The sequence below is a fragment of the Strix aluco genome, chromosome 3 (genome assembly GCF_031877795.1).
Source record: "Strix aluco isolate bStrAlu1 chromosome 3, bStrAlu1.hap1, whole genome shotgun sequence".
Lineage (NCBI taxonomy): Eukaryota > Metazoa > Chordata > Aves > Strigiformes > Strigidae > Strix > Strix aluco.
In genome coordinates, this window is record NC_133933.1 from 63,920,303 (window position 1) to 63,944,651 (window position 24,349).

At 39.4% G+C, this 24,349-nt stretch overlaps 2 protein-coding genes across 12 annotated transcripts in view; both read left to right on the plus strand.

Annotated features, from left to right (window-relative positions):
• Positions 1-13: 13 nt before the first annotated feature.
• GTF2H5 (general transcription factor IIH subunit 5) lies at positions 14-3,974 on the plus strand. 2 transcript variants are annotated; one of them, XM_074818866.1, is made up of 3 exons: positions 14-109; positions 534-652; positions 3,571-3,974. In XM_074818866.1, the coding sequence occupies exons 2-3, from the start codon at positions 618-620 to the stop codon at positions 3,749-3,751; spliced, it is 216 nt and encodes a 71-aa protein (XP_074674967.1). In that variant the 5' UTR covers positions 14-109; positions 534-617; the 3' UTR covers positions 3,752-3,974. The 2 variants fall into 2 exon arrangements, with proteins under 2 accessions (XP_074674967.1, XP_074674968.1); XM_074818867.1 differs by lacking the exon at positions 14-109 and adding an exon at positions 155-341.
• Positions 3,975-20,268: 16,294 nt separating this feature from the next.
• TULP4 (TUB like protein 4) overlaps positions 20,269-24,349 on the plus strand; it is a 173,199-nt gene continuing 169,118 nt past the window's right edge. For 2 of the 10 annotated variants that reach the window (XR_012622530.1, XM_074818845.1), the window contains exon 1: positions 20,686-20,753. The gene's annotated coding sequence lies outside the window, so the exon portion shown is untranslated. Of the gene's footprint in view, positions 20,370-20,685; positions 20,754-20,821; positions 20,902-21,037; positions 21,929-24,349 lie in introns of those variants that run through there. The other 8 variants (XM_074818853.1, XM_074818854.1, XM_074818849.1 and 5 more) reach the window with 6 other exon arrangements.

The following is a 24,349-nucleotide window of genomic DNA, read 5'->3' on the forward strand; positions in this document are numbered from 1 at the left end:
GGGAGCGGAGGGGGGAGAGGGGGCGGCTACGCATGCGCCCGGGAAGCGGTGGCCGGCGGTCGCGGCGCCTCCGTCGTCAGGGCAGCGGTCTGTGGAGGCAGCGGCGGAGGTGATGGGCGGGTGGGACTGGAGCCGCCGGGAGTGGCGGGACCTGCCGGTTGGGAGCCGCCCCGCCTGTTCAACGCCTCCAGCCCCCCCAGGGGCGGGTTGGGGTTTGTCTCCCTCTGCCCAGGCCGCGGCACGCCTCGCCTCCGGCGGCAGAAGGGCCCGTAGTCGGCCGCAGCCGCTGGAGAAGCTCGGCGGTGCTGGCGGGGGGCAGAGTTGCCCGGACTGCCCTCGGGGTGAGGGGAGAGGACTTTAATTTTCGCAGCTCAGCGCCTCACCTGAGCGAGCCCTGCTGCCCCGGCCGGGCCCCGCGGGCCTCTCTCCAAGGCCTCGGCCTAATTAGTGGGGCAGCGCTGCTGCTCTGGGGGTGGTGAGTTGCCGTCAGGGATCGCTGAGTTCAGTCAAAGCGTTGTTTCTTTTTCTTTCAGATTTCCTCTGTTTACGTGTATAACCCGAAGCAAGAGTTGTTCTTGTCCCCTCTTCCTTTCAGCGTTGGCAAGAGAACTGAGAAGATGGTGAATGTTCTGAAAGGTGTTCTGATTGAATGGTGAGTAACAGTGCTTACTGTCTCTCATTGTGTTAATGTCTACCTGTTTCTTTAGAGCCGGAAATATTATAAGTAACTTAAGAGTCTAGACCAAAAAACCAGAAATTGTTGTGAGGACGGGTGGTGCTGACCAAGCAGACAGGAGAAAAGTATGGCTTTTGGGGGAAGAAGGAGAGAGGCAGTTGTAGGTAATCCTAATTCCAAATGCCTTTTCAAGATACTGTTTTCCTCTTTTGCTCTTTATATTGCTTTAAAATAATGGGGGTTTTTGTTTGTCAGCAATGTGTTTCTTTACTGATTCTAGAGGGAGATGAGATAATCTTTCATCCTTTGTCATGTCTTTTTTTCATCGGCTCTAGTCCAAATTCGATTCAAGGCTGACATGTGGTTCTGTTTGTAGATTGTACTCAGAAGAAGTATGCTTGTTTGTAAAAGCAAGTTTTTGATGTATGCGCAGTAAACAGGCTTTCATACAATCTGAAGTCTCTAGAATAACTCCGGTAACTGGTTACCTCCGAAGTAAAAAGAAACATCAGTCAAGATTTGCGGGGTCATTGCTTAGCATTATTCTACTGTATACTTAGATTGTAAACTTTTTAACAGACTGTAACTGCACAAAAGTAGAAGAACCTTGAACCTCTTGTGATGTGCCTATATATAGCTGTGAGCTTGCAGCAGCTAAGTCCTGAGCTGACTGGACGTTATCCAGCTGAAGTCTGGATGTCTAATGGCTATGTGTGAGCAGTTTGGAGCCTAAAGTCTGCTATAACAAAAAGCCTGTCTTCTCAAATTTGGCTTCATGCTAGTACCTTGACAAACATTGTGAAGCACAAGTAATTGCCTGCCTGTAACTGGCTATGTAAAGATGCCCAGAGCAAAATTCTTGACTGACAAAGCAAGAAGTTCTAGAATCTCAAGCAGTTAGCAAAATATTTTATTTTGCATGTTCTGTGTTTATTTTATGCATACCTAAGGATTTGTGTGTTTATCCAGCTCTGTGGACACGTTCCCCTTAGTATTAGCATGGAACTTAATAATTCTCCCTGGAAGGAAAGGAAAGGAAATTTTCTATCTGGCAACAAATCTACAGCAGTTGTTATGCCATCAGACATTTTCAACAGCCCCTGGGAAACTCGCCTTTGAGTTGGTTTTGCTAGCTCTTGGTGGTTTGGTTTTGTTTGTTTTTCTCCCCACCTTTTCATAAGGGTAGCCTATGACTGGGCACAAAATTCCATCCTAGGAGAAGATGCAGAGCTACTATAAACCCTTGTTTACACTTCAGATACAAGTTCTTTACAACCCAATTTTCTGAGGATGTTTAAGATACCAAATGGACAGGAAGTGGAAAAAAAAAGTCACTTCTGAGTGTGTAAATCATGCAAATAAAATAGTGAAATGTTGTGCAGGTCTTTTTATTCCATACTCTTCCAATAAATAGCTAAACTTTTCTGAAGACACCATATCAAGGATTACAATCTTCAAGTACTGTAACGAGATCAGTGTTTCTGCTGTGACATACATCTACTGTCACCAGTTACAGTTCTGTATATTGATTGGGTGAAAACCAGTCTCTGGATACTGCCTAACATCATACAGGCTGGTCATACCAGCTAGGATAAAAGCTCGTGCCATCTAGTGCTACTAATGTGAGTCAATGTGAGCAAAAAGTGAACCTCCCTGCGCTCATCCGAAGGAAGGTGTGGAAGAGTGCTGGGAACAACGTACTTCTGGTATCTGATTTTTCTCAACTCTTCTGTTTCTCCTCTTAAATGCCAGAGTACATAAATAGTGGCTCTTCTAAAGAAGATAATAGCCTCCAGACTTTCCCATTCTCCTTTCCTGAAAATTACTTTGTACTTTGAAAGTTTACCTTGCTTTAGTCATGCTTCTGCAGGTTTGAGGCCAATATTAAAGGTTATTTTTTGAGTTACTGGGTAGGGGGCAGGCGAGGGGTTTGGTCTCATAGTGCATGTCTTTGGACCATATATACTTTTAGGTAAGGGAGAATTGGTCCTCATACTGCATTTAAAAGAGTGAAGATTAACCAAGGAGTTCTTTTAAGATTTTCTATGTTAGTAATTCTTTAAAAGAATACTTAATATGTTGCCAAAACAACTATGTTCATAATTTTGAAAGTGTCCTGAGCTACTCGATTCCAATTTCCTGTATTTCTTGCACATACTCTTCACCAGTTATTGCAGTCAGATACTAAGTTTTACCAGCAAACATGTTTTTCCTGGTTTGTAAAAGCTAGTGTCAGAATAATACTGTCTGAATTCTTCAAAAGTTCAGTGGATCAAAGAGCTTATATTTTGAAGCCACTTTATCTAGTTGCTTAGCATAATGCAGCTATTTCAGTTTCCATACTTCCAAAATGTTTTCTTCTAAACACTTAAGTTTAACTTAGAAGGTGACATCATGAAAAAGAAGAAACTGTTCAGTTATGGTGTGATAAATGTACAATTCACACATGACCACTTTTTCTCTGTGCTATACTACTTCGAGTGAGATCTGGGTTTTGGTTACCCTTAAACAAAAATATGCTCTAAGAAAACATGGTTTTTATGCTGCTATTGCTGAAGATAGAAATGTAAGTTCAAACTTACCTGATTAAGGGTTGGGGGTTGTTTTTAAGCTAGTTTAGCAGCAGCATAGAGGCACTTTGCTGATCAAGCAGCCAATTTTTCTCATTAGACTTTGTTACCACTTTATTTTTATCTCTAAAGTAATTCAAGCAATTCTGATTGTGAAAGAAACAATTTTTTCAAAAGCTTCACAAACTTCAAATTGTGAGCAGCTCTTGAAATTAATACTAGTTTCCCAAAGAACTTCAGGGGTGTCTTCAAATGGTGGGGTTTTTGTTTTTAACTGTATCTTATTACAATGAGGTAGGATCTGATGTGTGTTTGTCTCTACAGTGACCCAGCAATGAAGCAATTTCTGCTCTACTTGGATGAGTCAAATGCATTGGGAAAGAAGTTCATCATACAAGACCTGGATGAAACTCATGTCTTTGTTTTGGCCGAGTTGGTTAACTTCCTCCAGGAGAGAGTGGGCGAGTTAATGGACCAGAACTCTTTTCCTATTACTCAGAAGTAAAAAGACTAGAGAAATGAGATTACTGCGAGTTTTGGAATAGTGGATTTCAATAGCTTGGGTTATTACTGTTTTAATAGATACACTGTGGTTAGTAAGTTCTACATGGAAGTGGTTACTTTAAAAAATGGATCATTTTCATAGACAAAATACCCTCAAATTGGGTTTTATTTCTCATTTTGAAAGATTATGGTATCTTTATTAAAATGTTTAAAATTAAACACTTGAGGACTTGTCTAGAGAATTTTTGATGCATGCTCTCTGTTTTTCCTTTAGGATTTTTATCTTGCAAGATGGTATCACACAACAATTAGAGTTGTGTTTCTGTATTGGAATGCTCTATGAATTCCTCTGACGTGTTCCGTTCCTGTGGAACTGATTAAATCTGGTTATAGTGTGACTGATAGAATGTAAAAGAGTATTGTTAAAGTATGATCTGTGCTTGATGGAACATCTCAGTATGTTGAAGGTATGGTCAGATACTGCTTTAACTTAATGGGTTTTATACATGAAAATGAAAGTTGGCATGAGTTTTCTTTTTGTTTTGGAGGGTTTTTTACTTTATTTTTTTGTCGTTGGTGTTTTTTTGTGGGTGTTTTTCCCCAAACATTTTACAAATGCCCCATACTACTCGCCTACTTCTACCAAGGCTGTGCTTTCTATGTTGTTCTGGGTTTGGCAAGTGGTGGTAGGCATCTAGAAGTTTGGAGGGGAGGAAAGGATATGGGGGGATGGGTACAACAAGATCATCACATTTTAATTGTAAACTTGTATATCAACAATAGCAAATTAAAGGGGTAACATAAATGGGAGACCAATCCTTTAGATATAAAATTGCTTGTATTTTTCCACTGAAGCTAATACCTAGTCACAATAAGCTTGTGTGATCAGGAAGGGGAAATAAAGACTTGGTTACTCTATCTGCAAAGAAGAAAGCTGGTTTTGTTTTTTTTGGGGGGTGTTGGGTTTTGGTTTTGGTTTTCTTCAGCTTAGCTCTTCCTCCCCTATTGCACTTTGCTGCAAAGAAGCAGCCTCATAGTTTCATAGGTTTTTTTTTTTTTTTTTCACACTGTATTTGTAACTCACTATCTCAGACACTGGCTTGTTTAGTAAGTCAGCTAATACATGATGATAAAACCTTTGAAGATTTCTGTCTATAAATATGGCAGATACAGATTACAGAAACAAGAAGAATAACATGTATTACCTTTTCTCTCATCCTCTCATTCCTATTCAAAATAGTTAAATTTATTGGCTCATTTATAAATTAAAGACTTCTAGGATATTACTTGAAAGGGAAGCTTGGTTTTCAGAGCTGCTCACGTACAACAGATAGATGCTGTCTTTTTATATTTGTGGGGAAAACGTGTAAATAGAGAGGCTTTTATACAGAATAGTTTTCTGTACTGACTCTGCTGCAGTTGCTTTTTTTTCTTATCCAGTAGGTATCAGATTAATTGGTGGTTTTGTTTTTGGCTTTTTTCCCCAGGAATTAGGGAAGCTTCAGGAGAAAGCTTCATTGGATGTTTTTAATCAAAAAGCTGTCCAAAGAAAGTATTGCAGAATTGCATATATTCAGGCTCACGTGGATGAGCAAATAGCCCTGCGGAATTGAGCTTCACGTAGTTTCTGGCACCCCACTCTTCTCTCTGACTGTATAGAACAATGGGTTTTGATCCAAGTTGTTTCATATATTTTTTTTTTTTTACAAGTGGATGCTTCCCTAGTCACATAGATCAAGAACAAGCTACACACCTTCACTTGAAATAAAAAGTTGAAGTCTTTTATGAATGGTTTATGGTTCCTTACCTCTTTCCTGAGATTGGTCAAACATTTATCTCAAAAGTGTTATTTTGTGGAAGATTAATGGATGGTCATTTAATGGAGAGATAATTGGTAGTCTTTAACATGGCATGATAGCTTAATGCAATTTATTTAAAAGTGTCTTCTGTCCTTTCTTTGGAATCCAGATTTTGATGAAAGCTAAATGATCCCTCACTCTCTCTTCAAATGACACTGTTTGAAAAGTCATGTTAGAATTACACGTTAAACTTCTCTCTATTTAGCATGTTTAGTGCTACGTTTCTGTAGTGGTTTTCCTTTTAAGTTGATGATAAACTTCTTGCAGTTCTTGTATTTTTCTCTCGGTTAATTGTACAGCTTTATTGTTGCATGACCTACGTTTTAGCTTGTAGTTCCAGTGATAAATGGCTTACATAATACAGAGGGATAGAAGTTTCAGACTGTATAACCTAAACAGGCATACATTCTTATACTCTTTCCTCTCAGGCTTTTTCAAGCAAACATGTTTATGGATTTTAACTTCTAAACCTGTCAAGACTGAGATCTTTCCCGCAACCTAACCAGGCCTAACTGATTCTGTGCTGGAAGAGTAAACAGAAGATACAAAGAAGCAAATTGGTGTCTCCTTATGGAGTCTAAGGAGCTGTGTTCTTTGTACTTTCTAGAGAAAAAAGGGTCTAGAATCACAGAATCATGTAGTATGGTGAAGGAAATCCAATGAGGAAGCTTTTAGAACTTGAGGATGTATAGATACTAAAAAACCAAAACACCCAAGGGTTTCTGGGGCTGAATAAACTTGGACCCCAGAAAGCTTTTTTTTTGTAAATGCATATAATCCTGGAGCTTACATGCTTTTAAAAATATATGTATATATTGCCCGGATGGGAGAAAAATAGATACTAGCTTTAAAAATATCAAGACATCTTGAGATAGTTAGCATTTACACTTACAGATTTTAAATGTTTTCTCTGGCTTTCATTCAGGTGTGAAATATTGGTAAGTGGAGCTCAGAATTAAACATTGTGTTAAGAATATCTTTTTTTAAGGTTGGAAGCATTTGCAAATAGAAGGTTAAGGAGGTTTGTTTAAATATATGTGTATTTGTTTTGCTAATAGAGTTGATATGGTGAGAACATCAGGTCTCACTGTATTTGGAATATTATATGTTAATTTAACATTTCTATCCATAGGTAATAAGTTCACTTTTTTTTGCTGGTATCTAGCATAGGAACTATACTCTGTTCAGATCCTGCTTCAGCAGCAAAAATAGAGCTTGAATGACAGACTTGTCGCTTCTTGCTGAAGCAGCAAATTTTATCTTGATGGGCTTTCACTGCCAAGGGTTGAACTGGTCATGTACTTTTTGCTTTTAGTGTGAGTTGGAAGTATCTTGCCTCCTGGAGGAAGAGCATGGTAGAGTAATTATCTAAAGGATACTTACTTGAACTTCATTCTCATTTGCTACTTGCAAGCTTTTTTAGATCTAAGTATAAGTAAGTTCACTTGTTTGTGTTTTGTGATGTAAACAGTTGCTCTTGGGTAGTAACGGAAACTTTGAACAGGCTTATAAATACCACTGTCATGGTAGCTATAAATACCACTGCAGAAGCTAAAGAGTAATATTTGACAGAAAGATGAGAGAGATCTCTAAAGCAAGGTAAGAGAACTTGAACAATGCAAACAAAGTATTTATGTTAAATGGAAAGGGAAGGGTGGAAACTGAAAATGCAGCTTCCTATTAAAATAAAGCAATAGCACCTAATTTTTATTGAAACTTACACTATTTGGTGTTTTGGTTTTTGTTCAAGCCTCAGATTGAAGACTATTAATAAACAAACTTAAAAAACCCCCAGGCTAGCTGTGTAATATGACCGTAGTGTACCACAAAAGCAAATAAGTCTAAATGCTAATTCTGGGGGCAGCATGATGAAGATGACCCTGAATCAGTATAGATAGGGATTATAATTAATTTCTTAGCTTGTTACCAATGTGTAAGTCCCCTTTCCTTCTCTCCAGTATAACAGCCCAGAGAGAGTAATTGTCCAGTGTGGTAAAGGAGGAAATAACCAGCAATCAGTAGAGAGAATGGATGTGGCCTCAAGAAAGAAAATTGTGTTGAAAGAAAATAGAGAATGCTTCAGGGAATTGCACTCTTCTACTTGAGAGAACCCAGATTGAGTGGATTTGACTTTGTAGCCAAACTGCCAGTGTTGTTTCATAAAAAGGTAGGCATCTGAATCCATTTGGAATGAAGAATGATAGAGTGATTTTGTTTATTTTTTTCAGAATGCGATGTGCTTATAATGATAGTTTGTTTTTTGTTCTATGTAGCACAGTGCTGAGAGCTAGATGGCTAGTGTGATGTGCTATACAAAAGCTTCTCCAAGTGCTGTTGTACATTAAGAAATCCTATTTTACTGTCTTCCCAGGATTCTAGGGTGTATTCAAAAGCATATCTTCTGATTCTTTTTTTAATGTGGTATAACAACAGATATTTGTTTTCTCTCACTCAAGTTAACTGCAGGCCCACCTCAAGTATGCAAGTGTTCTCAAACTAGAGAACATGTATTTTATGCATTAACAGGATTGCTTACTGTGAATTGAAGATAATGGTATTTCATAGTGTCATTAAAATGACTTATTTTAACCTTGCTTAGTTGGTGTCATCACCATAAAAGTGTCCAATTTCAGTCAGCACCTATGTTGAGCTTGCAAAAGTAGGGCTCTAAAAACCATATATATATATATAAAAAAATCTTTAATATAAACCAACACAGGCTGAGAAGTATATTTTGTTCTTCCAACCAGGCAGTAGATCATTGAAGAAAACAGTAAGCTTTTATAATAAATCTTTTTGCAGTTCCCAATTTCACAGCAAATTCTGATCCTTTTCCCACACTAACTCATTGATTATCCCACAAATGATCCCATTAAAGCTGGTGGTGATTACTGTGAAATGAGGCATTACTCAGTTTGTCAGAATTGGGTGTCTGTATTTGTTTTGTAATTCAGACTTTGGCAAGGATTACATATGCTATACAAAATTAAGGATTCACTAAATAGGTGAAGTTCATAAAGGTGGAAGAACAAATTCTACCTGTTAAGTCTTATGACTTAACAACTAATAAGAAAATTAAAAAATAGGGTCCCTGATAGAAAGATTATTTGGAGCTCATTTATTTTTTTTAAAAAATGTGGAGTAGAAGTAATATTTTACCCATATTTGTTTCATATAAAAAGATTTTCAGAACTGAAGACATAACAATTTGACGGCAGACCAGTAAGGGGAGCTCTTACCAATATTTTAAACTACTTTTAATAAAATTGCTGCAGCATGGGAAATGGTGGGTCAGAGACTTACTGTGCTTTGGAACATTTAATATCTTTGTCTCTGGATATGCTTTCAGCTGGAGATGAACATTCAACTTCAAAGGATCCTTCTAGAAAGATATTTCTAGTAGGAGATGTTGGAATGTAGTATCTTTAGCTCTGACATTTCTTAGATGTTTAGTTATCCAGTGTTTTCTTTCTATGCTTAGGTGCACAGTCCTGTTACATTAAAATTGTCTGAAATGTGGTATTCCCTTCAGATGTTACTGGTAGGTCTGTGTATCTCCACACCACTAGCTTGCTTTAGGACTTGTTCTGAATTAAGTTACATCATTTTTAGTGAGCATAAATCACAGGAAGACATTGCTGATACAGTCAGAAGTAACTTTTATGGAGTTTTTTTCTCTTTATTTCCTCATCATACAAAATGCATGGGATTGGAGGGTACTTGTTCCTCTGAGCACATGCACCATACTGTATGGAAGACACAGACAAACAACTAAGTCTGTGCTGGGTATTTCTGCATCTGTATCACTATGGTGTTGCTAATAGTACATAGAAATGAGACGTATAGAAAGTTTTTCCCTCATTACCCCCAAAAGTGAATATAGCTTTATTGATTTACACCTATATAAAGGTAAAATTCAGTATGTTCCCTAAACAAACAAACAAAAACCCCATAACAAAAAAAACCTGATACCTTGGATATTAGTGATTGTATTTTTCATATAGGCAGAAAAAGTAATTTTCTGTCCTCTCTGTAGCAGTATTAAGCAGATTAACTGCAGAATAGAAACAGACTGTAAAGTTGCTGTCCAGTGAACAAATTTAAAAAGTGAAAATTTTAGAGTATTGTTGTTGTGTTTGAGAAATTCTATATATCAGTAACAAGTATAAGGTTCCTGGAAGACCCCTAATTCTCAAGTTAATATTTTTCTTTTACCAAAAGAAAAGCAGACTCGGAAGACCCATGCAGGAATGTGCTTGAACACACCAAAGAAAACCCACCCAACATCAAAACTGACAGGTAGTTGATGAGCCATAAAACCTAGCCCCTCAGGAGAGAAACAGCAAGCAAAATTTCTGGATAACTATAGATTGAAGGAGTTGGCTGTCAGAGCTATACAGTTGTTCACTTTTCTATTACAGAAAAGATGGACCCAGTTGTGAATTACAGGATGTGCATAATGATGGGTATGCTTGCAGCTGTGAAGAGATCACTTGCAGATAAGAAAGGATTGCAGATTTCTTCAATGTTGGCATAGCTGATATACAGTCAGCGAGAGGTAAACATGCAAAGCAAACCTGTAATCTGTCAGCATTTTGTGTGTTGTGTTCCTGATGTTTTGAAGCTAAAAGGGTGAGATAGGAGGACAAAAGAGAAAAGATAGGAAAGAGGGGGAAGAGTATTTTAGGCTTGCAACCAGCATTTCCTGTTGATTCTGGAATTGAACAAGATCACAAGGAGTATAAGAACAAAACAGAGAGAGAGAGAGATTGCACTCAATTTTAATTTTGTATCCAAAAAAGTACTTGCAATTAACTAGAACTTAATTGGTTTACAGAAGGTCCTGTATTTATCATCAGAGCCAACATATCACAAGGACTGGGAGAGCAATTTTCTTAATGTTATGCCTATTACTCTTCCTTGCTTCTGTCCTGGATGGGACCACTTTTCCATGTGGAATGATAGTGTAGTTTTGCTTCCTTTTAATCTCTGGATTTTCCTACACTGACAACTTTATTGGGTGTAAAATGTGTTCTGCATGTGTGTGGTATGTATATCATTAGATAGATAGGTATTCCAGGAGCTAGAGATTCAGCAGTGATGAGTAACCCTGGAATAATGATAGCCTTCTGTATCATCAACCAGCTTGAATTTAAGATACGAAAGAAATATCTCTCTTCAGCTGTAATATGAAGCAGGCTCCCTGCATTCGATTTTGCTTGTGGTTTGAACTGAGACTAATTATATCTTTTAATTTTGGGAAAGTTATAAAGTTGGTATAAAATTGAAGAAAAAAAGAGGCCTGGTTTCTTAAGGAATATTTGAAATGGATATTGTCAAGCACAGCCATGGTGAGGTTAGTGTGGTAGAGGACTGACAGCTTTTTGCTGCTGGCCAGGTTGCCATTTGGGCAAAGGCAGCTGCAAACAGCATTTGAGAGAAACAGGAGAGTAGGGATGAGGCGTGGGCAAAGCTGAGCATCTGAACAAATCTGTCAGGGGGACCAGGGAACCTGAAATCTTGGAACTAGTGAATGTTTCCCCTTTTGGCTTTGAGGAGCTTTTTTTTAAAGCCATTTCTGCCTGTTTAGCCTGCTCTGTGACAGCAGGAGCCAGAAGGAGCTGGAGGGAGTGGGAAGGAGGGATTCTGAGGGTGTGTGTTTTTCAGGAGGTGGTTCCTAAAGTTGTTTGCTACAAGTATGAAAAATTAGACCAAGGTGAAACTGCCTTTTCAATATGCACAGTTATTCTAGATCATTTCTTTTTTTTAAATGTATCACAAACCAAAAGGAGCCGTGAAGGTCTGCAAAGAACTTTTATTGTTCTAATTGCTAACTACAAGAAGTAACCCACTACACCTCTCAATTTGAAACAGTGAAGGAGGCTTTCATGCATTTTTTCATTATTGTCATAGTTATATGAAGATCATAACCAAAACAAGTCATAGAAATAAAGAGAGAAGACTGATACAAATGGCCTATGTTTAAGACCAGTCTTGGCAGACACTGGCAACACTTCACCCTTGCTCAAGCTTGAGATTAATCACTTGTGTCAATATTTTCGTTTCTGCTAGTCAGGAAGCTTGCCTTGGGACATCTAGGGCAAAATCGTAAGTTGGATATGCTGGAAACTTGTCACTCTTGGGTCGAGGGAATGTCAAAATCTGGATTTTTCATTCTCAAAAATTGCTACACTCAAACATGACAAGTACTTTTCTCCTTTGTCCTAGCACCCAGTATGTAATGATGACCATCATGAACATTTGTAATGTCTGTGATGGCATAAAGTAATGCAATAATGAAGTATCATGTACAATTGAAAGGGTGATGTAAAGATTTCATTTTCTTGTCTTTTAAAAGTACAAAAATAAAAGTACATGTGAGAATAACTTGTGTGTGCACCAGTAAGTATTGAATGCAATTCATTCCAAGTATGATTTCTGGTGCCAAGTGATTGATCTTTTTTAATGAAGCAGCCATTTAAATATATGTAAATTGTGAAGCAAGTGTTGAGAACATAGACAAAATGCCAAGTCATTAGTTCCAATTTCTTCCAGGTGTTGGTAAGAAAAATAATTAAAAAGGAGTAAATATATAAAGCAAGTATTAGCAGAGCAATTAAGACTTTGTTCACGCAAATGTGAACCTATTACCAAGTGCAGTGAACTTACTACTCAGAGTTTTTCTGCTAGCTTTCAAGACCTGATCATCTGTGATACTAAGCACTACATTTAACAGTAATGTTTTTACTTCTGCCTTACTACTAGAGCTGGGAAAATTAGTTCTTTCTGAGAAAGGAAGATGTTAACAACATTATTTTGGTGAGACTATCTCACCACTTCAAGAATAGTTCACCTTTACATTAACTAGTATGATCTAGTGGAGAAGTGAAAAGTCTGACATTGCTCTACGTTCTCAAGCAGGTAGCTTTCCTTTGCCCTAATGTAATTGGTACAATGGGGGTAAGAGTACTTATTTTTCTGCTACTCCTATGAGGACTGCAGCCTTGCTTTCTCTTCTAGCTATACAAAATGCACAATGGAAGTCTGTTCAGCTCTCTGTTCCTGTTAAAATATAAGTATTCTCTAGTAAAAGTAAATGTTGAGGTACTTCATAACATACATAGGAAAATATGCATTCAGTTCTAGGTCATCGTACTGTGCTAGTATGTTAGCTTGCATGCATGCATGTTAAATATGGCTGCCAATCAATGACTCTTAGGTCCTCATAGCATCACATCCTGGCCTAACCACAAATCTGAGTGACAGGTTAGGAATACTCTGTGTGTGTGTCTATATCTATATATATATAAACATATAAATGCACACACACACACAAATATCTGTGTGTATGTGTGTGTGTGCATACATCTGTATATGCAGTGTGTATATATAATCACTGTGGCTACAGTGTGCTTACCTTGTGGGAGAAAGATATCCTTCCTTGCCTGACAATATTTCTTACAGTATAGGGAGGAGAGGGATGCTTTTGCAGTCCTTGCACTGAATAGCATCACTGTAAGCCTCAAGCAGGTGGTGGGGCTCTCAAGGAGGAACAAAAGTAGGAAATTGGGGTGCTAATAAGGATAACCAGGCCTTTCACATCTGGAATTTGTGTCCTTCTAAAACTGAGATTAAAATGATCAGTGAGATCCTTAATCAGGCAATATGAAAGTAAGGGTTTTTTTTTTCTTTGTACATAGAGCTGCTTTTTATCATTGTATTATATTTTGCTAAAACTGTAAAAAATGCAAAAAACAATCAGTATATTCATCATATTCTTGCAGTGTATTTTCCTACTGTTAAATCTAGATTGAAATTATTTTTTCAGTGCAGTAAAAGGACGTAAATATTTGATCATGTTACTTTATAGGACTACCCACAGCAAATGCAGGTATCATGCTGTAATTATGTTATGTTTTTTTAAGAATTCACATTTGATTTTGCAACAATTTCTGTATTTGTTGTATTTTCTACTATGGAGAGTGATAGTACAGAGAATACTTGTTTGGGACTCTGGTGATAAACTGTTGTTAGAATTCTGATGCTTAAAACCTTGAACATCTTGATGGCTTTTCTCTTATTTCATATTTTTTCAAGAACTCTTTCTTTATTTTTGTATTTGAATGCTGTCTCCATTGAATTTTGCAAAGAAAGGATTGCTTAAGCTTTGCTGTGCTGTCCTTTTACTTGAACTGCTCAAGAGACCACACTTTGAAGTGATAAGAGGTTTTGAAGGATCTATATATATATATGGCATGGGTCTCTGTAGATTTAAGCTAAAAAAGTTTATATCTCAGCCATTAAAGCAATCATCTGAAAAAAACAGGACCTTGGAAGTATTTCTACCAGCTGCTATTCATTTTAATATTCTAATGTGGGCTTTGAGGAAGTTGTATTTATTGCTTCTTTATATTGTAGACATGTTCAAAGGTCTCACTTTGAACTAGAGTTTCATAATGCTAAACTTCTTATGAGATGCATAAGGGGGCCTAACCTGATGTAGCAAATCAAACACAGTCAATTTTTGCCTGTTTCTTTAATAGAGCAACATATAGATAGAATCATGTCTGTTTCTCCTCCTCCTTCTCTACCCAGTTCAAGTTTAGTTTATCATTCTTTAATGTAATTGATCACAACTGTGTGCAGAATTCTAGGTGAAGTCTTCCCAGTATCAGTGCAGTAGCATTTATGTTCCAGAGCTCTCTTGGAAATCCTGTGAGTATTAGCCTCTTTCATGATCTCATCAGATTGATGCCTTATGGATATTCAGTTGCTGATTGGCAGATACCTATTTTTCTCCTCCTCTCTCTTCAGTTGATGCCTTACATTTGTAAGTCTTTCAGTTCATGATTTTGAACTCTGTACTATCATATTTCATCCCATTTTTTGTATTAGTCTGCCTCTGTGGGTCATCCATTCTTTTCTGAATGATATATATATTCTGGTTCTAGGCTGTATTGTTTATTCTCAAGTTTGTGTCATCAGCAAATTTTATTAGAACGCTCATGTTTTTGTTCTAAGGTCAACTAACAAAAATATAAAAAGGTCAGTATCATGACTGATTGTTCAGGGACTCCATTTATAATATCTCCTCAGTCTAACTGTTTTCTTTGGAGCACCATCCACTGCCATCAGTGTATCCCATCCCTTGCTATCTGTACTAATCCTCATCTCCAGTTTAATTAATATCTTGTATGGCACCATTTGAAATACTAAGTAAAGGTTAAAAAAAACAAACATGAATGTATTTCCCTTGTTTAGCACATCAGTTATCTGACAAAGAAAAAATGAGAAAGTTGCATTTCTATTCAGCTTTGTGTATATTGTCACACTTTCCCATTTACCAAAGTGGTTTTGTTCTTATCTACAAAATGTTTTTCAAATCCTTATGTGCCATTCACACCAGATGGATAACTCTGAGCTTGCCCTTATTGTTCCCTTTCTTGAATACAGATACAATGTATTCTGTTATATATGCTGGGGTTGGCAGACTTAATTTTAAAAAAATTGTTGGTGCTTTTAATGTGTCAGTTCTTTCAGTATCCTGGGATGACACCTTGTTTTCCCTGTTCTGGTTACATTAAACTCCTTGAAGAAGGGGGGATAAAATGTATGTGGAAGGTTGGAGCTGCTTCCACAACAAAAATGAGGCAGGAGTAAGCTGGAGTGAACAGCCAGTCAACTGGAGGGTTTGGTTAATCATCAGTCAGCCTGGCTGTTCTCCTCAGCTACTGAGGAAATCCTTGTTCTTTTGTGGAATCTGCCCAGGCAAGCTGACTTTCTCTTTCTCTGTTGTGTTCCTCTGTGATGGAGGAAAATTGCAAGGTTAGGCACATCAAAAGGAAAATGCCGTTTGGAATCAGTTCAGTGTATAAAGCTAACAAAAATGTGTTAGGTTTGTGTGTGGAAAAAGTACGAGTGAATAGATTTGCCTGTGGAAGGAGTGAGCAAGTTTGCATGAGAAACTCTCCAGTGCATTAAAAATGGGACAGTCATTCATGCTGGAAATCCAGGTAGAGGTGAAGGAGGAAGATAGAATAATGGAGGCACCTGCAAGAACAGTTTTCCTGTTTTGACACTTAAGTACCGATTCTAGTTTAGTTCCTGTGAGGTAGTGTTCTGCAAGGTGAACTGTTCCATGTCATTTTTTTACAACACATAAAGACAATTTGCAATTTTTTCTTTTTCTTTTAATTTAGGGTATTTTGGTATTTCTCAGCTTCCCTTTCTTTGCTGAAGGACTGAGAAATTGGAGTGAAATAATGACATACCTTAATTTGAGTTTTAGGCTTCTTGACGGTGTAGCAGATGTAGTTGAGTTGGGAGACCTTTAAAATCTTTACTTGATTATTTTTATTATTATTTATATTTAATTTTAACAGCTTGTAATGGAAATGAACTGAACTAAAAGGCTACATTTCAATGCCTTTATACTGATGAATAGTACCACTGATGGACTCCGGGTTCCAAAGAAATTTATATTTGCTCAAACATAGCAGAATTTGCTATCGCTAGGAGGGGCAGGGACATTTGAAGAAATACATCCAGTACTGCCAGCCAGAGACGTTTCAGGTTGGGCAACTGAAATTGGAGAATTTTGTCATCTTGAAACCTGTAAATATCAATGGACTTTCTATAGTGTTTGGCCTATGTTTGTAAGAAATTCCTACCAAAACCTTACACTGAGTTCAGACATCCTTCCACATCCTTTCTACTAAACATTGGGAAGTCCAACTCAGGAGTTGTAGAGCAGCAATACTGATGCAGTCTTCTGAGAAGTCACTGGCCAGCAACAAAAAAAGGCAGTCACAGTCTGATGGAGGCAGCTCTTGTAGATGATCAAAGCAATGAGAGGTATGAGCAGGATTTCCCTTTACATCTCTTTTCTAGACTGAAAAGGAATAAAATATTTTTTTTCTGTTGGCAGTTTAAATAGAATTTGAATGATGTATATTTCGTAAAGTCAGGTCAAACTTTCAATACAAAGACATCAGTCCTGCAAGTACATATTAGTTTGTTGAACTCAAAGATATTGATAAATTTTTTATAACAATGAGGCTTGAGTGTGGATTTAACCGCATGCCAATGTTGAACTCATTTTGCTTACCTGCTAATGATTACACCTGAAAGAGGCAAGAACTTGTTGGTTGGTTGGTTGGTTGGGTTTTTTTTGTTTTGTTTTTGAAACAGTTCCCCTTTCCCTTGGGTAACTTAAGAACTGGCTTTCATTTGTCCTTTTTCCTGCCTCAGTTTTCTGGACTCACTAGATCTGCATCTTTAAATTAAACTGTCTTTAGGATGAGATTAATCAAGAAGAGCTACATCCCCAAAAGATACTTAAAAACCAAACAAAAACTCCAAGTTAAACTAAGGAATTCAAATGGATTTTAACAATAATGGTTACATTTAATTTTTTCAGGTGTGCTTTCTCATGGAGCATATGAAACACTTCTAGGAAGTGATTGTGTTATTAAAAAAAACAACCACTCTTGACTTTACATATAAAGAGTATATAGGGAACTATCAGCTAACCAGTTTGGGGAATATAATGCCTGTAGAAATCACAGTTTTGTTCTTTACAGTGCTAATGTTTGCATTTGGAAGGCAACCAAGTCCTGTGCTTTGTTTTCTGTCTCAACATACCCAAGTTGTATAAATGAGCATGAACAGAGTGAGCTTGTGAATGGGGAAGAAATAATGAAAAGCAAAATGACATGGGAAAAAAAAAATTGTGACTGCAGTGAAAACATTTAATGTGAGAGTGTGTGAATATTTTACCTGAAGAGAAAAATATTGAGATGTTCTGGTTGGGCAGACTAAGGAAGGTGAGTTGAAGAAATTGTTTCCTTGTGTTTTCTTTTTGAAATAAAAAATTTTGACATTCACGTAGTTGTTCATAGACAAATAGGATTTATCATCTGCCTTCATGAATGGTCATAGCCAGTTATTTTAAAGGTGTCTACCTTTAAAAAAAAAAAAAGGAGGTATTATAAGAAAATCTTCCTGAAAAAGAGGCCAGCCTTTTGTTCTTTAGAGGATTGTGAATATGGGATTAATGTTTTATAGAAATGGACAGATATTGCAGTAGCTGTTTACTGTCACAGCTGGGTAAGATGTAAAGACATAGGCCTGGTCATGACTGAAATGAACAAAGCTGAATTCCTTCTGAAAAGGCATGTGTCTTATTGCCTTTGACCTTAAATTCACAATATTCCAATAGTAAAAATGAATTTACAAACTTTTCTGTACAGTTTCTTGACTGATCTTTTATTATGCAGTGAAGTTGGCTAGGTAACTAAGTTTTTCTTTAGGTCAGTAATACCAAGAAATTAGTAGAAACACAGCTTTTTAAAATAAAAATATGGGGGGTTTAGGCTTCATAATACAATTAACAATGTTGCATGATACGATGATTTTGATAACACACTTTTAGGTTAATGTGTCTATTAATTTGTACTGCTGAAGTTGCATTAAGTATTGCAGTTGGACTATTGAAATGTTTATGCTATTAGCTCCATAATGAACTGGTGCTTTAGGTCAAGCTTATTACATGGGAGGAAGGAATGGAGCAGACTAGTGAAGAAGGTTGTCTCTCCCCTTTGAGTTTTCTATGTTTTGTACATATCTTCAAAAATACTTTAGAGTGTGAATTAAGTAGGTTTTAAAATGCTTGATTATTCTAGAGATGTACCTTTAGTCACAGAAAAAATACAAAGTAGTAGTTGCACAAAACTGATGCAATACAGTAGTAATACTTTCCTAAGTGTGACTACCTTTGCATTTATAGAGCAGCAGTGTCCTGCAGGCAAGGTAAAAGAGCATGTGCTATTGATGTAAATAATAGAGGTTTTGACTTCTGTTTTCACTTTGGAAGTTGAGGACTTGTCTTAACTGCAAGAACACTCCTGCGTTCCAGTCACTTAGATTATGGACTTGATCCGAGATTGCTGTTTCTCTGCTTCTGTACATGAGTGAATGCTATAGTCCATCCCTGATGTGGAATCAGGTCTTGCAGATTCACACATCCAGATGAAAAAGATGGGGGATTGCTCCTCTATTGCAAGGTTTAAATACAGCCTGAAGCGTCTGGTTCTAGTTCCTGGGACTCTTGTGCATCTGTGTGAATTTGTTTTTTGGAAAAGAAATATGTTGATAGAATGAGCTGCAGCAGTGATAAGAGAGTTCATCTTCCTGTGTATTTTCCTTCAGTCCTCAACATGTAATAGGTTGCAGGATGGGTAGGACTCCTGCCCGTGTTCTGGTGAACAACTACCAGCCATGGCTTTCTCTTGTGATTATGAGCCCAGATACAGACAACTTCTAATACAGCTGAGAGAAGGGACTAGTAGGTAATATTGTTACACTGCAGTTAACATGCCGGGGTGGAGAGGACAGGATTACAAAGAGGGTTAAAGCTGCAGCTGTGTTTTGGAAACCTCTCTAATGTTTTTTGCTTTACTACCTAAACTTAATTCTTACCATGGCCTTTAAATTAAGAATTCAGCTAAGGCACAGATGGCTTAAGTTAAACACAAGAATTGAGTGATACAGTGGTTTTAACTGTTTGGGCTCCTCAATTTTCTACTGAATAAGTAATCCCAATATAATAAATGTAGCCTCCCAGTAGGGATGGTGGTGGTGGTTGTCTTTTGCAGATATCCAGGAGGTAATTCAGGGACTCTGGCCTTCATAGCTCACCAGTTGATAATAACTGCTGCAATGCACCCAGAAATGGAGCCTGAAATCCCTGACAGTTTTTTGTTGCACTCTAGCTATAGGACTGTTATTCTACCTTTAAGAGAAGTCCAAGGGTTTTGCCTGTGTAGTGCAACTGAAAATCTTCAATGAAAAAACAACTTTTTCCTAAATGAGAATTATATTAACAGATGAAGTCTATACCTAGCTCTAACACTTTATCTCAGGCTTCAGTCTTCCATGTTTTCACAGACCTAGCTGGCTCTCTGGCACAAAGTTTGGCCCCTTCTGGCTACAGGCTGTGAGATAAAATCCTGATGGAGCTTTCGGGAATAGTGTGAAAATATTTACCTTTCTAGTTTCTGAAATGGTCGGTAAGTTTTGATTTCTAAAACCAGCAGGGGATTGGGCCTTTTCACTTCCTGGTCCCCAAGTACTGTTGTTTAGATGGCTTTTTTAGAGTTGATAGTTACAGTTTGTTCCTGGTTTCCTTAAACTACAGAGTGCTTCGCACTTTCTATGTTTAGGCATTTTGTTGCTCCTTTCTGAAGAAAGGGAGCGTGCACTGAATGTGATACCAGAATACAGCCTCGGAGCTTGTTTGCAATACAGATCCCTTTTTACTGAGGCTTCCCCAGGTCTTGTAATGTTGGTGACTCTAGACTGTATTCTGACTTGCCAAGTCTGAGGATAAAGGCATTCTCTCCCATAAGAGCCCCCTTGACCCGTTATTTGTAAGTGTTATTTTCTGGGAGCAAAGGTTACGCTTCGCATAGGGCACTAATCAACACAGTTAATTTTCACCTGCTGCGGCTTTGGCTTTAAGTCGAAATGCAGGAGTACAGTGGTGCCACCGCCCGTGACTGTTGCTGGGAGGAGTGAGAGGTACGTGATGGGACCCTGTGTCCCAGCTATTGGCATCAACTTTTTTTCCTTCCTCCTACGTTAGCCCTGAAGGTAGGAGGGAAAAGTCGGCTCTAAGCGCTTCGTTGTCGAGTAACCCGCGCTGTCGTACACAGCCTTGGCTTTCGGTAATGCATTCCGTGGCTGCTTTTTCAGAGGAAGGTAAGGGACTGAAGGGGCTAAGGGGGGACAGGGACGTGGCGGCGGCGGCAGCCCTGCACACCGCCCCCCCCCCCCCCCCCCGGCTGTTTTCCCCTTGGCAAACGAGCAGTTATCACGTCGCGTTACAGTGTCACGCCGTCACGGCGCTGGCCGGACCCCACGAAAGGGCCGTGGCCTCGCAGGGGCCGCCGGGGGCTCTCGGCGGGGGAGGATTCGGGACAGCCCCCCCTCCGCCTCCCCTCGGGCGAGCGGCCCCGGCGGTGCCCGGCGCTGCGGGAGAGACGGCGGGGGCGGAGCCGGGCCGGGGAAGTGTGGTGGTCACGTGGCGGGGGTCACGTGGCGGGGGAGTCGGGCCCAGCCGCCGCCGCCGCCGCTCCGGTAGCGGTGAGAGACGGAGCCGGGAAGGCGGGAGGGGAGGGAAGGGAGAGGGGGGAGGGGAGGGGGGTGAAGCGCGCGGGGCCGGGGCGGGCGCGGGGAGGGAGCCCCGGGGTGCGAGTGGCCGCCGCCCGCTCCGCCGCCGCGCCTCGCCGAGGTGAGTGCGGGGGGGGGGGGATGTGCGGGGCAGGGCCGGGCCGCAAGGCGGGGGCGCCGCCGGGGGCTGGGCCGGGCCGGACCGGGCCGGGCGCTGTGCGGGGCCGTGGGCGGCTCCGGGGCTGTTTGCCTTTTTTGCCGGCAGAGCGGTCCGTTTTTTGGGGGCGGTGTGTGTGTGTGGGGGGGGGGGGTCCGTTGTGTGCCGCGCGCTGCGTCCGTTCTGTGGCGGTTGCCCCGCTCCCTTTCCGCGAGGGGCACCGGCCGGGCTGAGCCCCGGCCGCCGCCTGGCGTCGTGCCTGCCTCCTCCGTCAGGCTCGGGAGCGGCACCGGGAGGGGCTGACTGGAACCCCCGGTCTTTCGTTTATACCTCCGGCTCCGGGCGCTCCGAAACCGGGCGGGGGGGGGGGCGGTCCCCGCCCTCTCCCGGAGGCCGCCACTCCGGCTCGCCCAGCGGCCGGGGTCCGGCAGCGGCCGGCGCTCCGGCAGCCGCGGGCGGCGGCGGGGCTGCTGCCTCCGGCATCACCTGTGACTCTCCGCGCACTGCCGGTAGCGCTCCGATTTTCCCCTGTTTTTTCTTCTTATCTGCTTTTTTGTCTACGTTCCCCCCCCGCCCCTCCGCCTTTCCCCGGGGGGCGGAGGGGCAGACGGTTTGATAATGTGCCCTGCGATACGGGAAAATTCGCTTTGCGAGTGCAACTCTTTCGCTGCCTTTTGTGTTGTGTCTTCGCGTCGTGCCTTCGTCTGCTGCGAACATGCTCCAGCACCTTGGCTCCGCCAAGGTTTCCTGAAAAGTGCAGGAATCATTTATCAATTCAGTACTTAAATTTGACTTAAACAGTAAACCGTACAATTAAAACAGCTGTATGGGTCCAAATCAAAGGTCCGTCTGGTTTAGATTCCAGTTCCTGCAAGTGGCACCTAGCAGATGCTTAGGAAACACCGTAACTACGCGGTGAGCGTGGTGCGAAGCTTTGGGAAACCAGCCAGGCCTCCAGCAATTTGAGGTTAAGGGACTTCCTAACTCAAAGGTGATGTTTTAGTATTTAAGAGCCCTTTTTCTTCCAGGACTTCGTTGTGCATGTTTTCAAAAAAGAACAAGACAAAGGCCTCTTAACAGAAAAGGTTTTTCTTTGCCTTCTTTAAAAAAATAAAATTGCACTCGTTATTGTTAGAGGCAGTTTAATTTTGCCAGAATGAAATTTGCCTGTCCAAGGATAACTGATTCATGAGCAACATATTGTGTCTTATAATAGCTAAGGGGTATTTGCAAAGGATATTTTCTACGTATGTGAGCTGTAAATAATAACATTGGTTCTTAATGTCTGTTTTTATAAATCATTTGCAAAATTTAAGTCTTGAAAACCTAAAATATGTGTTTAATAAAATGCAGTATAGCAAGAACTTGACCAAAATAGCATTTTGCTGTAATACAGTATTGACAGCTTTGAAGGTGATTATATGAATGTGAACCACTATCGTTTAACTATTTCTATTTAAGTGTAAAGAGTTAACTTTTACAAAAAGAATAGGTTTATTAATGGAACAGATTTCTCACTGCATCAAGATTTCTGGTAAAATTATTTCAATAATGCCATCATAGATTTTTTCGTAATAGCAAAACCATGGTGATCCCTAGGGATGATAGCGATCAACTTGATCCTGCAATCCTAATTCAAGAAATAGCTTCATGCCGGGAGCTCCTAACCTGATTGCTCTTATAAGGAACATTTGCACGAGTGGGCCTCGTTTTTCACAGGCAATGTGAATGTCAAGCAAAGCAGAGCTATTTCAAAATACTGCATATCCCCCCACGCCCCCGATGGAATTTTATAAGAAGGTCATTATCAGTTTCTTGGGGGCTGAAAGGAGGTAGTGGGTTGGTGTGTGTGTGTGCATATATATAGATATTTATAAGATTAAAAATAACTTAGAGAACTGACAACTATAACTGTTGTGAATTACTTTCATGGAAATATGATATTTTTTTGTACAACAGACTGTGGAATTTGTTCTCACCTAGTCAACAGATGTTTATTCTAAAACCCTTAACATATGTCACTATTCTATAAAAACCCTACTGACTTTGAACTATACTGAGCTATATGAACTATACTGGACAGCTTAAAATAGTCAATATATTTTCTTCAATAAGTTGATGAATAGATTTAAATGGTTCTATTGTAAGCTTACACCAAGAAAACTGTTGCAGTGCAATTTTCTTTAGCTCACTGAATCATTTTTATCACAAAAAAATGATTGGTTCAGCTGAACTTTCAAATAAAATTAGGGGTTTTTTTATAACTAGCCTCTAGAAAAAGTTGTACTTGTTTTATGTAATTATTAAGCATACTTATAATACACAGCTTTTAACAGTACTTTTCATTAGTAGGTCTCAAAGCACCTTGCAAAAGAATTCAGTGTAATTATTCTCTTCTTATCTAGGGGTAATTATTCTCATCTAGTGCTCATAAAGAGATCATTGTCTGCCTGTTATCACTGTAAGAAACTCTGTAAGAAGGTCTAATAATAAAATCAGGTTTTTGATTTAATTTTTTTTAATAATAAACCCGCAAACACAACTCTCTGTTTTGTAGTTTTCTGTGGTAGCATTTTTATTTTGTTTAATGATGCCTGAGGTAATTTCATACTATACCTTCCATACCAAGGTTGGAAGCTAAGCCTGCGCTTTAAGTAGAACAGACTTCTCAGTGTTAGAAGAGCCCTACTGAAAACTTAGCCAGATTCACTGATGACTTAGAGAATGATTCAAGACAGTTTCCGTTAAGGTGATTGAAATAGTAATGGTGCATGTCTCTAGTTAGTTACCAGGGAGCTTGGCTGCTAAGAGAGTTTGTACAAGATATCTGTTGGTATCTATCACGGAAAAAAAAAAGGGCTATGTGTATATGAATGAATTACATGGACAGCATCCTTAGATCTTCTTGGTTTTCCTTCATTTCCAATGGTACAGAATCTCATGTTTCATTGTTGGCTGGTGATTCCAGTCACCTTCAGTGTACCATTTTTGTACTGTGCATCTGGTAGCAGAACAAACTTCTGATGCTGGAAGTGCACACCCTTAAATTGTTGTTTTCCAACTACCTCCATCAATTGGGATGTGCAGATGGTTATCACTGGTCATATTATTAATGCTTTTTAGTGGTTTAGTTTAGAACTTGAGGTCTTCTACTGGGTTGGTATTTTTCAAATTAGGACAGCCATTTTTTTGTTTTTTAATTCAAGACGATACATTAAAGCACTGTCATTTAGGGATAAAATACAGGTTAGGAAATATATGAAAGAATTGGTAATGGAAGGATTATAATTTGGGAACTATATGCTATACTATGTATTAAATAGTATGGGAAGTGTGTTCCCAGATAGTGTAATGCTATCTAGAAACATGAGCTCCATATAACTTAGATCTAAGTTGTAAACCCTTTATGAAA

Bases quoted from the DNA above. Each gene is read 5' to 3' on its own strand.
- GTF2H5 (XM_074818866.1), top strand. From the start codon at position 618: ATGGTGAATGTTCTGAAAGGTGTTCTGATTGAATG. The intron at 653-3,570 runs GTGAGTAACAGT...TTGTCTCTACAG, and splicing joins AAAGGTGTTCTGATTGAATG to TGACCCAGCAATGAAGCAAT.